Source organism: Trichosurus vulpecula, chromosome 8 (genome assembly GCF_011100635.1).
Source record: "Trichosurus vulpecula isolate mTriVul1 chromosome 8, mTriVul1.pri, whole genome shotgun sequence".
In the NCBI taxonomy this organism is placed as follows: Eukaryota; Metazoa; Chordata; class Mammalia; order Diprotodontia; family Phalangeridae; genus Trichosurus; species Trichosurus vulpecula.
In genome coordinates, this window is record NC_050580.1 from 1,104,969 (window position 1) to 1,121,268 (window position 16,300).

At 46.7% G+C, this 16,300-nt stretch overlaps 2 protein-coding genes across 2 annotated transcripts in view; both read left to right on the plus strand.

The window, feature by feature from the left end:
• The window catches only part of LOC118828397 (cilia- and flagella-associated protein 46-like), a 40,886-nt gene extending 31,387 nt beyond the window's left edge, over positions 1-9,499 (plus strand). The window contains exons 18-20 of the mRNA XM_036734972.1: positions 622-847; positions 4,214-4,419; positions 9,449-9,499. Of these exons, the coding sequence (XP_036590867.1) occupies positions 622-847; positions 4,214-4,419; positions 9,449-9,499 (483 nt within the window). The remainder of the gene's footprint in view (positions 1-621; positions 848-4,213; positions 4,420-9,448) is intronic.
• A 1,793-nt stretch (positions 9,500-11,292) lies between these two features.
• Positions 11,293-16,300, plus strand: part of LOC118828741 (cilia- and flagella-associated protein 46-like) — a gene marked incomplete in the record, with an annotated part of 65,796 nt that continues 60,788 nt past the window's right edge. Inside the window, 5 exon segments of the mRNA XM_036735585.1 lie at positions 11,293-11,431; positions 11,804-11,952; positions 13,065-13,163; positions 14,316-14,442; positions 16,125-16,271. Of these exon segments, the coding sequence (XP_036591480.1) occupies positions 11,294-11,431; positions 11,804-11,952; positions 13,065-13,163; positions 14,316-14,442; positions 16,125-16,271 (660 nt within the window).

A 16,300-nucleotide genomic window follows, 5' to 3' on the forward strand; every position in this document is an offset into this window, starting at 1 on the left:
GGCAGATAGCAAAGGCAGAAGCCCCTTCCCATCCTGAGTTCTGGGACAGCCCAGGGCCAGGGAAGGGGCAGTTTTGGGATAGGTGAGTCTGGGAGAGAATTCTGGCCCCACCTCACACAGTGAGTAGAGCACTGGCCCTGGAGTCAGGGGTGGAGGGGAAGGAAAATGCGGTGCCTACAGAGGGGAAATCTTTGCTGCCTGAGATGACATGTTTGCCTGTTGGTTTTTTTTGAATGAACCAAAGTTGATTTTGCTTTTGTTGATGTGCGCTTGGCACAGTGCCTGGCACACAGTAAATAGGAGCTGAATAAAGGCTTCTCAACTGACTGGTCTGGTTATAGGACTGATTTCAGAAACACTGAGGAGCCCTGGGTTCCTGAATCAGGACAGTGAGAGATATCCCTGGTGGTTTGTGGAGTGCCTCCAGGCACCAGCCTTCATTTATTTCCCTGGGAAAAACCCATTCATTTCAGCAACAACTCTATGAGCATTTATTAATCTCTGCCACAGGCCAAGCTTTCATGGTGCCTTTCAACTGTCTGGTCTTGGTTTCTCAGTTATTCAAAACTGCCTTGATGGGTCAATCTGCTCCTTGAGATTTCTTTGTTTCTTTTCCTCAAGAAACCCGAGAACACCTGGAAGAAGATTGATTACCTGATGGAGTTCTCAGAGTGGCTGTATTACAATCAGTTTCCTATTAACAACGTCTTCTTCCACCTGAACTGGGCCATTGACCTCCTACTCAGCATGAAGACACAAAACAGCTTGATCGAGGAGACGGGTGTTTCACCAATCCCCATGGAGGATGCCGGTGTGGAGGAGGATTCCAGTGTGGAGGAGGATGCTGGTAGCAGTACCTGTTCCCTGGCTGGGAGCGCCACCCTTCTCTGGTTCTCTCCTCTGCTAATGGAAGCCCAGCTCTAAACCCCCATAGGCCCTGCCCCATAGAAAACCATCAGCTGATCTGCAAGCCTGAATCAGAGTCAAGAAACATAGATTAAGCATATCCTATGTGCCAGACATTGCACGTGGCACTGGGGATACAAAGAATTGGAAAATAATGTGCTGTTCACAATCTAATAACAGGACAGTAGTTGTCATTTCAGTGGCATCTGACTCTCTGTGATCCCATTTGGAGTTCTCTTGGCAGAGATGATGGAGTGGTTTGCCATTTCCTTCTCCAGCTCATTTTACAGATGAGGGAACTGAGGCAAGCAGGCTTAATGATTTGCCCAGGGTCACAGAACTAGTAAGTGTCTGAGGCTGGATTTGAACTCAGGAAAAGAAGTCTTCCTAATTCCAGGCTGGGCACTCTATCCACTGTGGGGCCACCTAGCTGCCCTCTAATGGGAAAACCAACAAATAAAAAGAAGGGAAAGGGAGAGAGGCAGAGGTTGTCCAGCACTAGGTTTCAGATTTGATTTCATCTTACAGAATAAGGAGTTTCTGGATATCATGAAGTCCAGCAAAGTAGCCGGGTGGGAAATGGTGAAGTGAATTCTCTGGGTGTCCTCCTTAAAAGGTGTTAGATCTGGGAGGAGCTCTCTCATCTACCCTTCCCCCCTCTCCAGTCAGAGGGAAGGGCCTCCTGGGGACTAGGGACTGCTCAGGAAGGAAGAGTTTATCATGTGATTATGTAGAATCAATCCCTGCCCTCAATAATATTTCCAATTTCCAATAATCAGGAAACCCAGCAAGGAGATAAAGAAAAGCTAAGTGCAAAATCAAAATGGTAACACCAGAGAGTTTGGGGAGGGATCTGGGAAGGCTTCCTGGAGAAGGGGATGTTTGAGCCAAGCACTGAAGGAAGTACCAGAGTGCGAAGGCATGGGAATGGGAGGGAGGGAGGAAAGAGAGAGATGGAAACAGAGAGGGGGGGAGGAAAGGAGAAGGAGAGGGAGACAGATAGACAGACAGATGGAGGAGAGAGAGGGAGGGAGACAGAGAGTCAGGAGTAAGAAGCCTGGAAATGGAGGAGAGGGCAGGTGGTGAAGAGCTTTGAACACCAACCAGAGAATTTTATGTTTGATCTTGGAAGTGATAAAGAGCCACTGAGGTTTACTGAGTAGGGAGTGACATGATCTGAGCTGAGGTTAGGAAGGGGAAGCCCTCCAGTGAGAGGAAGAGGTGCTGATGTGAACAGAAGACAGAAAGAAGGGGCAGCTAGGTGGCACAGTGAGTAGAGTACCAGCCCTGGAGTCAAGAGGACCTAAGTTCAAATCCGGCCTCAGACACTTGACACACTTCCTAGCTGTGTGATCTTGGGCAAATCAGTTAACCCCGATTGCCCTGCCTTCCCCTCTCAAAAAAAAAAAGACAAAAAGATTTGAAAACATCATTCCTTTTAAAAAACTTATGGGCCACGACCCATCCTTCAGCACCCTGGCCAGTGACTTTCTCTTTCTCTTCCTGAAGATGCAGCTTGCCAGGGCCAAGTGCCTTGGACTTTTCAAGCTTAACTAAGGTCTCTCTCGTTATCTCCTCCCTGATCTTGAGCATTACCAACTCAGTGACTCCCCTCCAGATCTTGAGTTTATCCGACTTGATGTGGGCCATTTCTGTTCTCTTCATTCAGAGAAAACAAGTACAAATATCAGGGAAGTGGCTCCAACATCTGTCTGGAGAGCCCCTCACTGTCATCCTGCCCCCATGTCATCTCAAGAACCCTCCTCTTTGTCCTTAGGCTTCCTACAAACTATAGCGCACCTGATCCTGTTTGCATAGACTTAGACCACGAATTCACATGCTGTTCCCTGTGTGTGGCTCCATCTTTCTGGCATGACTTTTTAAAATCTGAGCTGGCTGGTGAGGCCACTGTACATCCACATCAGGATCTAGGTTCCTCAACCTTTTCTTGCTTATCTGACTAGTTTCTCTTTGGGTCTTTAGAATTTCATTCTTGAGAGTTTCTCAGCCCTCCTGGGCACTTCCCTTTTAGGATTTTCTTTAGTCCATGGGCTCTTACCTACATTTTCTCTGAACTTCATGAAATTTCTTTTTAAGGAAAAACTCCCTAAGAAAACTATCCAGAAGTGGAAAGGACTGTGTTGGGAAGTGAAGAGTTCTGCTTCATGGGAGGCATTCCAGCAATGGAAAAATGACCACACATGCATGTTGTGGATGGATTTGTTTGTTTGGGGAGGGGTGTCATTTGTTGCTGCTGTTGTTTCTGTGGAATCAGTAGAACTAGACAGGCACGCTCTCCCTTCTAACTCTGCAATCCAATGATTCTGTGATTTTGCTTTCTAAAAATTGAGAGTACATGTCAGTCCATGACCGGATTTCTTCCCTGTCAAAATTCTTACAGATTCCCATCATTTATACCCTCATAACAAGCTTCTTCTTGTTAGCAAGTGTAAGACTCAGGAGAGAATTGTGAACTTACGGGTTCCTCCATCTTTTGAAGGAGGAAGTTATCTTCTTTGGATCAGGGAGAGAGTGCCTGCCAGTTTCTGGATAATTGAAGCCCCCTCTCTCTCCCTATTATGCTATGTCAGGCTGGTGGTCAGTTTCCTGAGCTCCTTCTGGCCTCTTTCCTCTTTCTGACCAGGGGATCTGTGGTTTATTTTGGTGGCAATTCTGTCTGTGTGGATCCTCACCCAAGTCTTCACCATCATGCCATTCCCCTGTATCTTCTGGATTTCCTCCTGTGTGTGTGATGCTACTTTCTTTCCCCTTTCCCCAATGGCCCCTGTCCCATTTTATCTCTCTTGCTCCCTTTGCAGGTATAGGGCATTCTCTTCCAGAGCTGTAGTCCAGTTCTTGGTCTCCTCCTGCTATGTCCCAGAGATGCTGAGGAGAGCTCCAATTTGACTTCTTGCATTCACAACTCAAGTTTATCTTACTTAGAGCATGAATACTTTGAATGTTTGTGGAGAGGCAACTGAGGTCATAAATGGACTACCAGACCTGGGCATCTGCTGCAGCTCCAGCTACCATGCTGGTGCTGGCCACTGGGATTGAACCCCTTGTGCCTAGTGATAATGAGCTCACTGCCAAGAAGCTCTGTGCACCTAGATCAAAGGCCAGAAGAGGAAGACTGGAAGGAGGTGGGGGGAGGATTAAGTGAGGATTTTATCTCCCCTCCATCCACCCCTGACTTCTCCTTTAATTGAAGTTGTGCCCTGTCCTCTCTGAGACCCTGTTTGTCTCATTCTAGAAGAGCTCTGTGAAATGGTATTTGTTAAGCCTAAGGTTTACTTTTCTTTCGTAGAGAAAACATCTTCAAACCAAGAGGAACTGTTGCAGGAGTCTTCTGAGGCAGCTCCAAAGGTGACCTTGGACACTTTAACCAGTGTGAGACAGCTGGAGACTCTGGCTTATGCCCACACGCTCATGGCACTAGTGGTGGGGAGTGGGTCTTCCCAGTATGAGGAGAATTCTCTGATGGCCTACAGATACATCATGCGCATTTGGGAGGTAAGAACCCAAATCTCCATGAATCAGTACCCTCCTCTGGCAGGGGCTGCCACTGTTGATACACAGAAGTCTGAACCATGACATCATGCCCTTAGGAGAACAAGGGCAGATCCTGAACCCTGGGGCTTGAGACATTGACTGGTCTGTGGGATTGTCCTGGCTGGTCAGGCACAGGCCAAATCCTGTACAGATCCCAAGAGATGTCATTTTTCTGCTTCTTCCAAGAACTCAACTATCAATGACCAGCAAGCTGGGCTTCAAACCCAGTCTGCTCATTATTAACCTCCTTGCCTTCTTTTAGGTCATACGTTCACATCCTTTGCTTTGATCAGCACAGCACTGCCCTGTAACACTGTTTTAACTTTTAAAAAATACTAATTAATCGATGAATAACTACTTTTCAAATAATTGACTTGCTTTGAGTCAGTGAAAGTCTGCTTAGGTTCTAGGAGCCAAGAAGGCAGAGTAAAGAAGCATTCAGTCAAGCTCTCCCAGATTCCCCTCCAGAAAACTTTAGAACAGTGCCACATATCAAACTTTGTAGTGGCAGAACCAACACAAGGTTAGAGTGAAACAGTTTTCTAGCCCCAGCCAACTTATGAGGTCAGCAGGAAAGGCCTGCCTCACTCGTGTAGTGGTGAACCCCAAGGACTGCAGTTTAGGCAGTGTAGGCTTGGGGATGACTGCATTGGCTGCAGCAACAACTATGGGAGCTCTCAGCCCAGGATGGTAGAGGGAGGGCAGGGGAGTGGAAGGTGGGACAACTGATCAGTAGGAGATTTTAGGGGACCTTTTGCTGGACCTGTTTCCAGGACCCTGTTGCATTGCCTATATATAGTTCCAGATTGCAATTCCAGCACCAAAAGGTGCAATAGATAGCACTCGTAGCACAGGGCCCTGGCTGTCCTTCCATGGTGGAGACAAGTGCTTGCAGTCACTCTCTGGGAGTAAGGTCCCTGGTCTCAGTTCCAAGATAAAGAGGAACAGTTAGCAATCACAGCAACAGGAGAGTGGGAGACCTGGTCACAGTCCCAGGGCTGGGAGGAGCACTAACACCAGTGGCTACAGGGGAACAAAATCCCTTCCTGGGTAAAGACCAGAGCACAGGCCAGGAGGGCAGTGGCCACACCTCTCATCAGATCATACCCCCTTGGAAGAACCAAAAACCTACAGAAAATAGCAACATGAAAAACGTGAAGCTTGGGACAGTGCCACCTCCACCCAAGGAGCACAGCCCAACTTTAATATGAAATTGAAAGTCAAGAAATAGGCTGGAAAAATTAGTAAACAACAACAACAACAAAAAAAAAATACCTGAACATAACATGTCACTATGGTGACAGGAAAGATCAAGATAACAAACTCAGAGGAAGACAACAAAGTCAAAACAGCTGCATGCAGAACCTCAAAAAAAAAGTGTTAATTGGTAACAGGCCCCAAAATAATTCCTGGAAGAGCTCCAATATTCTCTTTTTTTTTTAATTCAGTAAGAGAGGTAAAGGAAAAAATAGGAAAAGCAATGAGAGTGATACAAGAAAAATGATGAAAAGAGAGTCAACAACTTGGTCAAAGGCACAAAAATGCTGGAGAAAATGACATCTTAAAAAATAGAAGTGGCCAAATGGTAAAAAGGGGCATAAAAATTCACTGAAGAGGATAATGACTTAAAAAACCTAATTAACCAAATGGGAAAAGAGCTTCAAAATTTGGTCACTGAAGAAAATAATTCCTTAAAAATTGGAATTGGCCAAGGGGAAGCTAATGACTCCATGAGACACCAAGAAACAATAAAATAAAGTCAAATAAATGAAAAAAAAATAGAAGAAATGGTGAAATATCTCATCAGAAGAATAACTGACCTGGAAAATAGATTGAGGAGGCATCATTTAAAAATTGTTGGACTATCGGAAAGCCATGATCCACAAAAAGAGGCTAGACATCATATTTCAAGAAATTAGCAAGGAAAACTTCTCTGATATCCTAGAAGCACAGGGTAAAATAGAAATTGAAAGAATCCACCAATCACTTCCTGAAAGAGATTTGAAAAATGATCCCTTTGTTCTTGAGGTTCTCTCTCTGTTGGGGGATGAAATCTTGCTGACTGAGCTGAGTTCCTGCAGCCTTTGCTTTGTGACAGTTTCCTCTTGATAAAACTTATCTCAAAAAAGGACAACTTGGCATTGCTTAGATTGATCTATCAGTCGGGGGTGGGATCATTACAATTGCTTGATCCTTGTGCTGGCTTCTCTCTGGCCTCCAAACTACAGATAGACAGTGAGTTTCATAACAAATGCCGCTTGAGAAATCATCCCTGATGGTTGTTAGTCCTCTTCAGCACATTCCAAGTCATCTCCTCTAGCAAGGATTTGGGAAACACAAGATGGATCTTCTCAATGACTGATCTTGGTAGTCTCATTTGTTATTATTGACCCGTTTTCCCTATATTTTTTTCCATCCTTCCTTGTCCTCTCCTTGGCTTCCTGAATTCACATCTTTTACAAAATTTCAGTGGCATCAAGTCCGGTTGTCACCCAGTAATCATGGCAGATGTCTTTGCTCAGGCAGGTTTTCCTTGTCATTCAGTGCCAACTGACTTCTTTGAAGCTTCCTCTCATTGCTCCTGAGAATGCTCTTTGGGGCCAGACTGAGGTAAGACCGATTCCTCTTGCACATAATACTTCAACACCTTTCGCACAGTAAGGTACTCTTCAGCTATGCTTCTCCCGGAAGATATTCCTGAGGTTGTTTTTTGCTACTCAATATAAAATTTACTTCTATCCCTATTACATGTCACCCTTCAAGATTCAGGCCAGCATTCAGGGTCATCATGAATCTTTTGTGCCCTTACTCTGTCATCTAATGGGTTAACTGTCCCTCCTATCATTGTCTTCTTTTTCTATATGATGGCCCTCTGTGCTTTTCTCCAAGTCTGTGAAAACAGTATTAAATAGCCGGAGATCTTCTGCCACATTGATCTTGGACATGAGTGAGCATCTGTTGGGTCCAGTCATTTAGCGAATTCTAAATCCATCTGATTTTTACTATTGTCTAACCCTTATCTTGCAACCATTTCAAAAGTTGCATGAAAAACTATCAAAAACTTTGCTAAGATATAGATAAATAATGTGTGTGTGTGTGTGTGTGTGTATAATCAAACAGTCTAATACCTCTGTCACTTAAGGGGAGGAGAGGCGGGGAGGGGAGGGGAGGGGACAGGAGAAGGAGGGGAGGAGGAGGAGAGGAGAGTTGAGCTGCCCAACTGGAACTGGACAGCTGGGTCACCATTCAGGTAGCTTGGACTACTCACAGGGTATGGTTTGTCCTTCATTAAGAGGACCATGACATCAGAGAGATGATGACATGACTTGCAATTGACTTTGATCTGAGCCTTAAATCCAATTCACTCTGGATCTCATGGATTGGACAACAACAGGTCCTTGCCCAAGCACCACTTAATGGTTATTTTTTTGCCCTCCTGGCTCAGAGTGAATTCAAATAGTCACTGTTTCTCTTTTGGCCAGCAACCCTGAGGGTACCTCCCTCCCAGTTTTTTTTTTAATTAAAGAGGCCATCCCTTGACTCACTTAAAGAGGACTGTTCACTGAGTGGGTGTATCAGTAAGGCAAGATTCATGACCTCAAAGATGACCATGAACATGCCTGTATGTTTCAAAATCACAAAGTATGAAAAACTCTCTAGGGGTAGAAGGCAGAGGAAGCATAACATTTATTTAGGCACCAGAGAGCCAATCCCAAGACCAATAACCCTAATTCAATATAGCAGTAATTATATTCCAAAACCAGTCAGCCTACCTTAATGTAGCAACCAGAAAATTATAACACAGTTATAGCAAGGAACTAAGTCATCCTGTAACCTTCCCCCTGTTAGGGCCTTCCCTGTAAACAACTACTCATGAATCCTGTCTGCTTGTCTGAGTTCTCTCCCCCCACAGTTCTCGGGTCTCCGAAGTTCCCTGGTTTCCACTCTCCACTCAGCGCTCTCTTCTGCAGCTCTGTCAACTCACAGCTCTGGCTTCTCTTCTGACTTCTGAGTTCTCTGTGTTCTCAATGGCTACCTTCCAGGCATATATACTCTTTTTAGGGCCCCGAGGGCTTCATGCCCAATCAGCAAAAGGGTGTGGGCTAGGCTTAGTGCCTAATAAGTAAAGGGAGTAGGTCTGCCTACAAACAAATCTCTAATCAAGCTTCCCTTGATTGCCCCACCTGAGGTCTATTGAGTGGGTGGGAAAGGTCTTTAATTATTGATTGGCATCACAAAGGTATGGGCCTGCTTCTAATCAAGCCTCCCTTTGTTGGCCCTACCTGAGGCCTATTAAATGAGTGGGAAAGATCTTTCAGTTACTGATTGGCCTTACAAGGGGCATTGCTTAACTCAAAGTGAGAACCAGAAAAGACCTTAGCTTAAAAGGGCCACGGTCTCTCACTGAATCCTGAGCATCCTGATAGATATCTGGCCTCTGGACTCAGATGGCTCTGGAGGAGAAAGTGAGATTGGTGATTTTCCATAGCCCTCCTTCACTCAAGTAAAAGTCAATTACAAGTCATGTCATTATCTCCCTGATGTCATGGTCCTCTTCAAGAACAAAGGACAAACCACACACTTAAGGGGATATCCTTTATCTGCAACAGTGAGTTTTGAGTACCTTAAAAAGCAAACTTGGCCAAATGGAAAAAGAGGTACAAAAGTCTACTGAAGAGAAGGATGCTTAAGAAATAGAACTGCTTTTTGGGATCCCTGCTTCCCTTTCTATGTGGTTATTCACTGTCCCATTATAATACATTTGAGGGCTTTGCCAGGAATGAATGTCAACCTCTCTGTCCTATTCCTTGTCACCCCCACCAAGTTTACTTCCTTCTGTAACACTGTCCCCCTTCTCAACCCTCAGCTCCCAGAGCCTGGGAAAAGTGCCCAGCCTGGGTCCTTTCGTTGGCCATGTAGCCATCCATTCTCTTGAAGGGGCCAGCTCCCATATGTTCCTGACATTCCTTCCCTCCTCCTTGTCCCACAGCCACTGGCATCGATGACACTCTGGGTCCACATCATGTCCAGTAGCATGTAGCATATGCCATGGAAAGGAAAAATCAGTTCAAGGGGAAAATGCTTCCCTACAAAAGCCCCTTGGTCTTATTACTCATTCTTTGTAGACATCCTAGTCATCCATTCTGGGTGTGAGCAAAGGCATCAGTGTAGCACAGGGTGTTTCCAGACTCTGGCTCTCCGTAGCTTTGTGGGGGATGGGATGCATGCAGTAAGAACAACTCTCAGACAAAAGAGGTGAGATTTCTTCCCAAGTGATGTACCTATAATAGAGCAATGGACTCCAGTGGTGCCCCTGTTTTTATTTCATAAAAGGCCCATTTGCCTGTGGAAGAAGCATCACCAGGCATCCCTGGAGAAGCTTCAGAGCTCCTATCGGTTAGCCCTCTCCCAGCTGGTGGGGAGTTGGAGAAGGTGTGCACTGTGAAGGTGTTCATTGCTGATGGGTTGGGCTTTCAGTGTCCATTCTCTTGTCCAGGTCTCCTTAGGAACAGTGGGGAATATTCTTTTAACTTTCGAAGAAAGCCCAGCAGAACCAAGTGTACAGTCCCAATCCCTTAAAAAGGAAAAAGAGAAGGGCAAGGAGGAGGAGAAGAAGGAGAAAGGCAAGGAGGAGAAGAAGGAGAAAGGCAAGGAGGAGAAGAAGGAGAAAGGCAAGGAGGAGAAGAAGGAGAAAGGCAAGGAAGAGAAGGAGAAAGGCAAGGAGGAGAAGAAGGAGAAAGGCAAAGAAGAGAAGAAAGAGAAAGGCAAGGAGAAGAAGGAGAAAGGCAAGGAAAAAACCAAGGACAAAGATAAAGACAAGCAAAAGGAGAAGAAGGCCAGCAAAGAGCTGTCAGGGGTAAGTTGATTTCTCTTGGAAGGTGGCCTATCTTTGGTGAGCACAGTGGTGGATCTCGAGGCCCAGACCCAGGTGAGAGAGGCCTGTTTCCTGCAGGTGACACTCACTTCTGGCATTTTTCTCCCAGTGGTTTTTCTGGCTAGTCAGGAGGAAGACACCTTGATGCCAGCCTCTGTGTGGCCAGGGTCCATGTGTCCCCTCTGCCTGTGCCATGCTGCAGGTATACTCCCAATGATAGCCCAAAGAGAGAGGGAGCAGGGTATGGCTCTGGTACCCCCTGCAGTCTTACCCTATATCCTTCTTCTTCTCTGAGAAGCATGCAGTTAAGGAAATTAGTGCCCAACTGTCATCCTGAGGAACTGCCAGCCTCAGGATTACCCAAGCAGGAGCTCCCTTGGCTGGAAAGGTCCATTTTTCCATCTCACTATTTGCTGACCCTTCCTCAGACATGGAAACAGTCAAAGGAAGGTAGATGGGACTGTGAGGTCTAGGAATTCTGTGCAGAATCTTTGGCAAGCAAGTGCTTCCCACTGCCACACCCTTCTACTGTAAGTTGTCATTGCTTGGTGGGGGTGGAGAGAAAAATTTCTGTTATTCTTCCTACACACATGCCACTTTCTGGCAGTCCAGGGGAGAGAAAATGCATTAATGCTTTCCAAAAGGGGTGAAGCACTTTACAAAGTTTATCCTTAGAGTCTATAGAGAGAGAAGATAAGAGTCTATCTCTCTTGACTGCCATCTTTGAGAAAACCTGGGGAGTGGTCCTCTTCTAATCCTATCACCTTATGATCACATCAGATGATTGAGGAGAGGGAGATTCACTGGGTTCTCCTGATAAGCCCTATTATACTCACAAAGTTGCTTTATTAAGTGAGTGACCATTTTGGGCTACATGGAGAAAACTGGCAAGGAATGGAGAAACCTTTGCTCCATGGTGGAGTTAATATTGATCTCCACCCTTGGCAGATCCAGTTGATAATGGCCAATAAGCCAATGGAAGCTTTACCAGCCAGTGTGGAGGAGTGGGCTTTCTACCACTGCCACAAGGAGGTGATGGCCCTCTTTATCCAGGATGCCAGCGACTCTACCATCCATAGCAACACGATCCTGAAGCCTGTGAGTGATCCTTTGTGTCAGTCTGCCTCCCTCGATGGAAGCTATGCCCTGGTCAACCAGCCCCTTCTCCAAGTGGCTGCCCTCTATGCTGTAAGACACGGAGTCAGAATAGTAGAAGGCTGTTTCTGGAGACATCTTTCTGTGTGTATGTGTGAGCAAGAAGACATTGTTCAGTACAGGAGGAAGGGAGATTTGGCTTCTTCCAAGGCTCCTTCCTTCCTTCCTTCCTTCCTTCCTTCCTTCCTTCCTTCCCTTCCTCCCTCCTTCCTCCTCCTTCCTTCCTTCTAAAAGTAGGAAGCAGCCTTCAGTCCATGCCCCCCCACCTCTGAAGCCTCTCTCTGACCCCTGGTCTTGTGCTTTGTGTCCCCCCAGAATTTCAGCCTGTACTACCTGGACCAGTTAGTGAAGGCACTGAACTCACTTTACCTCACCCACCTCACGCTTCCCATCCTCCAGTTTGCTGTGGTGATTTCTGACCTAATTATAGAAAGTAAAACTGTCTCCGACCTCTACCACCTCAGGTCTGTACCATGTGTCTCCTGTTGTTGTTGTGGCTGTCACGTAGAGCTCTCCATGACCCCATTTGGAGTTTTCTTGGCACAGACAGTGGAATGGTTTGACATTTTCTTCTTCAGATCATTTTACAGATGATGAAACTGAGGTAAACAGTTAAGTGACTTGCCCAAGGTCACATAGCTAGTAAGTGTCTAAGGCCGGATTTGAACTTAAGAAGTTGAGAGTTTCCACTCTAAACCCACACTGTGTATTATCGCACCCCCTAGCTCTCCTCATCTCCTTTTCCCAAAGAGGGAATTAGGAGTGGTTTAGGGCAGCAAAAGACAGATTTGCTTAAGAACTGAGGCTTCTCCACTCCTGGTGCTGGGCATTCTAGAAGAGACAGACGGGTAAACTAAGCTCACCAGCAGTGGTCTGCAGAGGTCCTTGGTGTAAGGCAGGCACATGAAGGTGCCATGAGCAGGCCTCTCCAGGCTGCAAGAGTGGTCTCTGCTGTGGAAACCTGGAGAGGCATCTCCAAAGCTATTGCGTGCACTTTCAGGCAGCTTCTGGAGGGCAGAACATGGATGTGCCTGAGCTTCCTGGGAGGGCAGGGTCCAGGGCACAGCTACACAGGACACGTACCCCTGAGGCTTCCTTCCTCTGCACGCTGAGGTTGACATTGAGTGATTCCAGTATCAGGGACAGCTGGATGTGTTCGCCCTTTGAACCACGTTCAGGCTGATTTTTCTCTGGCAGCGTCACATTCTGGTGTTGAAGGTTTTCTTCCAAATCCTAGGCTTTAGAGGCCCTTAAGCCCATTTAACAGACCAGGATACTGAAGTCTGGGGAGAAAGAGAAGGGATCTGCATAGCCACCCAGCTCTGAATGTAGAGCTTCCCGACCTGGGTGGCCCCTCTGCTCTTCTCCTTCATCTAGGTCCCTTCCTTCCTAAAGCATTGACTGGGATATCTGAGGCCTGGGCTGAACCCGTGCCTGCGCTCTCTGCCTCCAGGGTCCCCAGGAGAGTCCCATCTTCTGGACAGGGGCAGGTCTCTGTTGGGTGGGGCCAGCCCTCATCTTGTCCTGGGTCAGTGCTCAGGACATTAGTGCTAAGCATTGCTCTTTATGTCTGCAGGCTGGCTCTGGCCTGCACTGAGTTACGGCTATCAGAAGCAGCAGCTTACCATGAGGAAATTGTAGGAGGGGTCTACATCAATGAACTGGAGCAAGCCAGGTAGGTATGGCCCCTGGGGAATTCCCAGCCCAGGAGGGAGGAGGAGGCCAGCTTGAGGGCCACTGGCCCTGCCCAGCCCAGCTGTTAGGCCAGCCTGGGGGCCACTGGCCCTGACCAGCCCAGCTGTTAGGCCAGCCTGGGGGCCACTCACCCTGCCCAGCCCAGCTGTTAGGCCAGCCTGGGGGCCACTCACCCTGCCCAGCCCAGCTGTTAGGCCAGCCTGGGGGTCACTGGCCCTGCCCAGCCCAGCTGTTAGACCAGCCTGGGGGCCACTCACCCTGCCCAGCCTAGACATCATAGTTCAAGAAACCTTAAAATAGTTCTTTTTGAGATGGCAAATAAAAAGAATCTGAGTGGTTGTCCATCAATTGAGGAATGGCTTAACAAGCTCTGATAATGTGATTGTGATGGAAGCCAATTTTGCTATAAGAAATTAGGAAGGGGCTGGTTTCAGAGAAACCTGGGAAGACTTACGTGAACTGATGCAGAGGGAAGTGTAGCAGGCCTCGGGCACTATTGACACAATTACCACACTATTAAAGATGAACTAGGAACTATGAACACCGGTGTGATCAGTCCCCATTCCAGAGGACTAATGCTGAAACTTTCCACTCCCCTCCCCATGGAGCGAAAGACTGGGAGTATAGAATGAAGCAACATTCTTTTGGAAAAGTGGCCAGTGTGGGAATTCATTTTGCTGGACTCCACATGTTTATAACAGGGATTTTGTTTTTCTTTCATTCTTAATTGAAGGGGGAAAGGATGGAGAGAAGGTAGATTGCTGCTGATTGAAAAAATCAGTTATTATTTTGAAAAACCGAAAAGGGCTAGGATCTGGGTTTGAACTCCTAGTTCTGACACAAACAAATCACTCTTCACCCCAGTCTTCTCTTCTGCCTACTGCTGCATGTGTTTAGGGGAATGAAGCTTATTTGAAAGGTCACTGGTTCTCTCATCCTCCCACAATGCTTTGCCATTGGAAGAGCTGCGTCAGTGGGGTGCTCATTTTGGAGAACTAATTTATAGAACCTGATGAAGGTGACAATCGCATTCATTTTTCATGACAGTGCTCCTCAGCCGCAGATTTTAATCCCCTGACCCTTAGAATTTTGGCAGATCTTACACTGTGTTTTAAATTTGTGTTCTAATTAGTTGTAGAAATGAAGTGAGATCAAGGAAAGAGAAAATGAGTGAATTTCTGAAAGAAGTGGCCAATGACGAGAATAGGCCCAGGAAGCAGAGTGCACCTGCACCTGTAGTTCTAGAGGCCAAGGACAAGGTAATTGGGGAGCAGCCTCTCTCTGGGACACTTGTACATGCCCCTGGGATTTTACTTGGTTCATGTGTACTGGACTATGCCGGATCATTAGTCAACAAACATCCATCAAGCTTTGCCTGTCCCTGTCCTCCTTGGTTCCTTCACCCAGGGGGAATGACCTTTGCACTCCAGCTGGCTCTGAGCACGACTGTAATAGTAGACAGTATATTGTAGTCATCTGTATTGGGATCTTGCCCCAACCACCCTCAGCTAGATGGCAAACTCCTTGAGGGTAGGCCTCTCATGGGATCCGAGCTGTTATCTCATCCAGCATCCAGGATAGTGATCTGCCACCAGGCAGTTCCTAACTGGCATGTGCACTTGTGCCCAGCACAAAGCTGGGAGAGCCAGTAGGCTTAGCCCTAGAGTTGGGGAGACATAATGCAAGCAGATGAATCAGATTGCTCTGGGGTAACAGGGTGTCTCTGTTGTGGTATTGCAAAGGAGGGAAACAGCACTTTGGTCTGAGGCAGTCTGGGAAGGCTTCATGAAGAAAGTGTTTCTTGAGAAGAGTCAACTGTGTGAGTTGGGTAGGAGTCAGGTGGATGTACAGGAGTCGAGGAATTCCTGGTGAAGGGTTGCCCAAAGGAGAAGCAGCAGAAGGAAAAACTGGAGACATCAGCAGGAGCCATATTGGAAGGACTGGAATGAATGAGGGAGGGGGAGGGAGGAGCCTTGATCATCAGACTGAAGAGTGGGAACTTTATCCAGTAGGGGATGAGAAGCCACAAACAGTGGCATACTTGCTGTGGTTTTTGGGAAAGCTCTAATAGGTGGGTTGTGGGACGATAAGGGATCAGGGTGGGAAGGAATTCTATGTCATTGTTGGGGGTGAGGGAGGGGGAGGAGGAGAGCAAGTCAGGGGAAGGGAGAGAGGGAGAGAGAAGGAAATGTCTGAGAACAGATTTGAACTCAGGCTCAGCACTCTATTTGTTGCTCCATGTAGCACACACACACACACACACACACACACACACACACACACACACACGCGCGCGCGCGCGCGCGCATGTATATGTATGTATTCACACATAATTTTTATAAGATGTATATGTATATATCCACACATAATTGTGTATGTGTATATTTACACATAATTTTATATATATATGTATGTATTCACACATAATTTTTTTACAGGATCTCACAGGAATCCCTTGTGTTCAGGGAGCCATTGATGAAAAATGGATGTTGTCTTTCACAAACTTAGGCCTTCTTTTGCTTAGCCAACTAGGAAGGATCAAACAGGGTCTTCAGCACATGCTACCTTTGGTGCCAAATCCTGCCTACTTTTGTCACATTTTATTTTTGTTTGGGCCCTTTCCTTGGTGTTTCTGGTTGGAGGCAGTTAGGAGGTATATTAGATACATTAGAGTCAGGAAGACCTGAATTCAAATCCAACTTCAGACATTTACGAGCTACGTGACCCTGGGCAAGTCACTTAACCTCTGTTTACCTCTTGTTTCTTCATCTGTAAGACGAGGGTGATAATAGCACCTACTTCCAGGATCATTGTGAGAATCAAATCGGATACCAATTGTAAAGAGCTTGGCACAGTGCCTGGCACATAGTGGGCTCCCTAGAAATGTTAGCTGTGATTATTTCCAAAAGCGAATGTTCTGAAGAGCTGTGTTGTGCTCCAGGTTTTAGAGATCAAGGAGCAGACAGGGAAAGGACTCCAGGGTATTTCCTTCCCGTACCTGTGGATGTACAAGGCTGAAGTGCTTCTCCAGATGGACTTGTATCAACCTGCGTGGCTGCTCCTTGCCGAAGCCCAGGTCGCTTTTCGGGTGAGTCACATGACTCTTCACCAACGCTC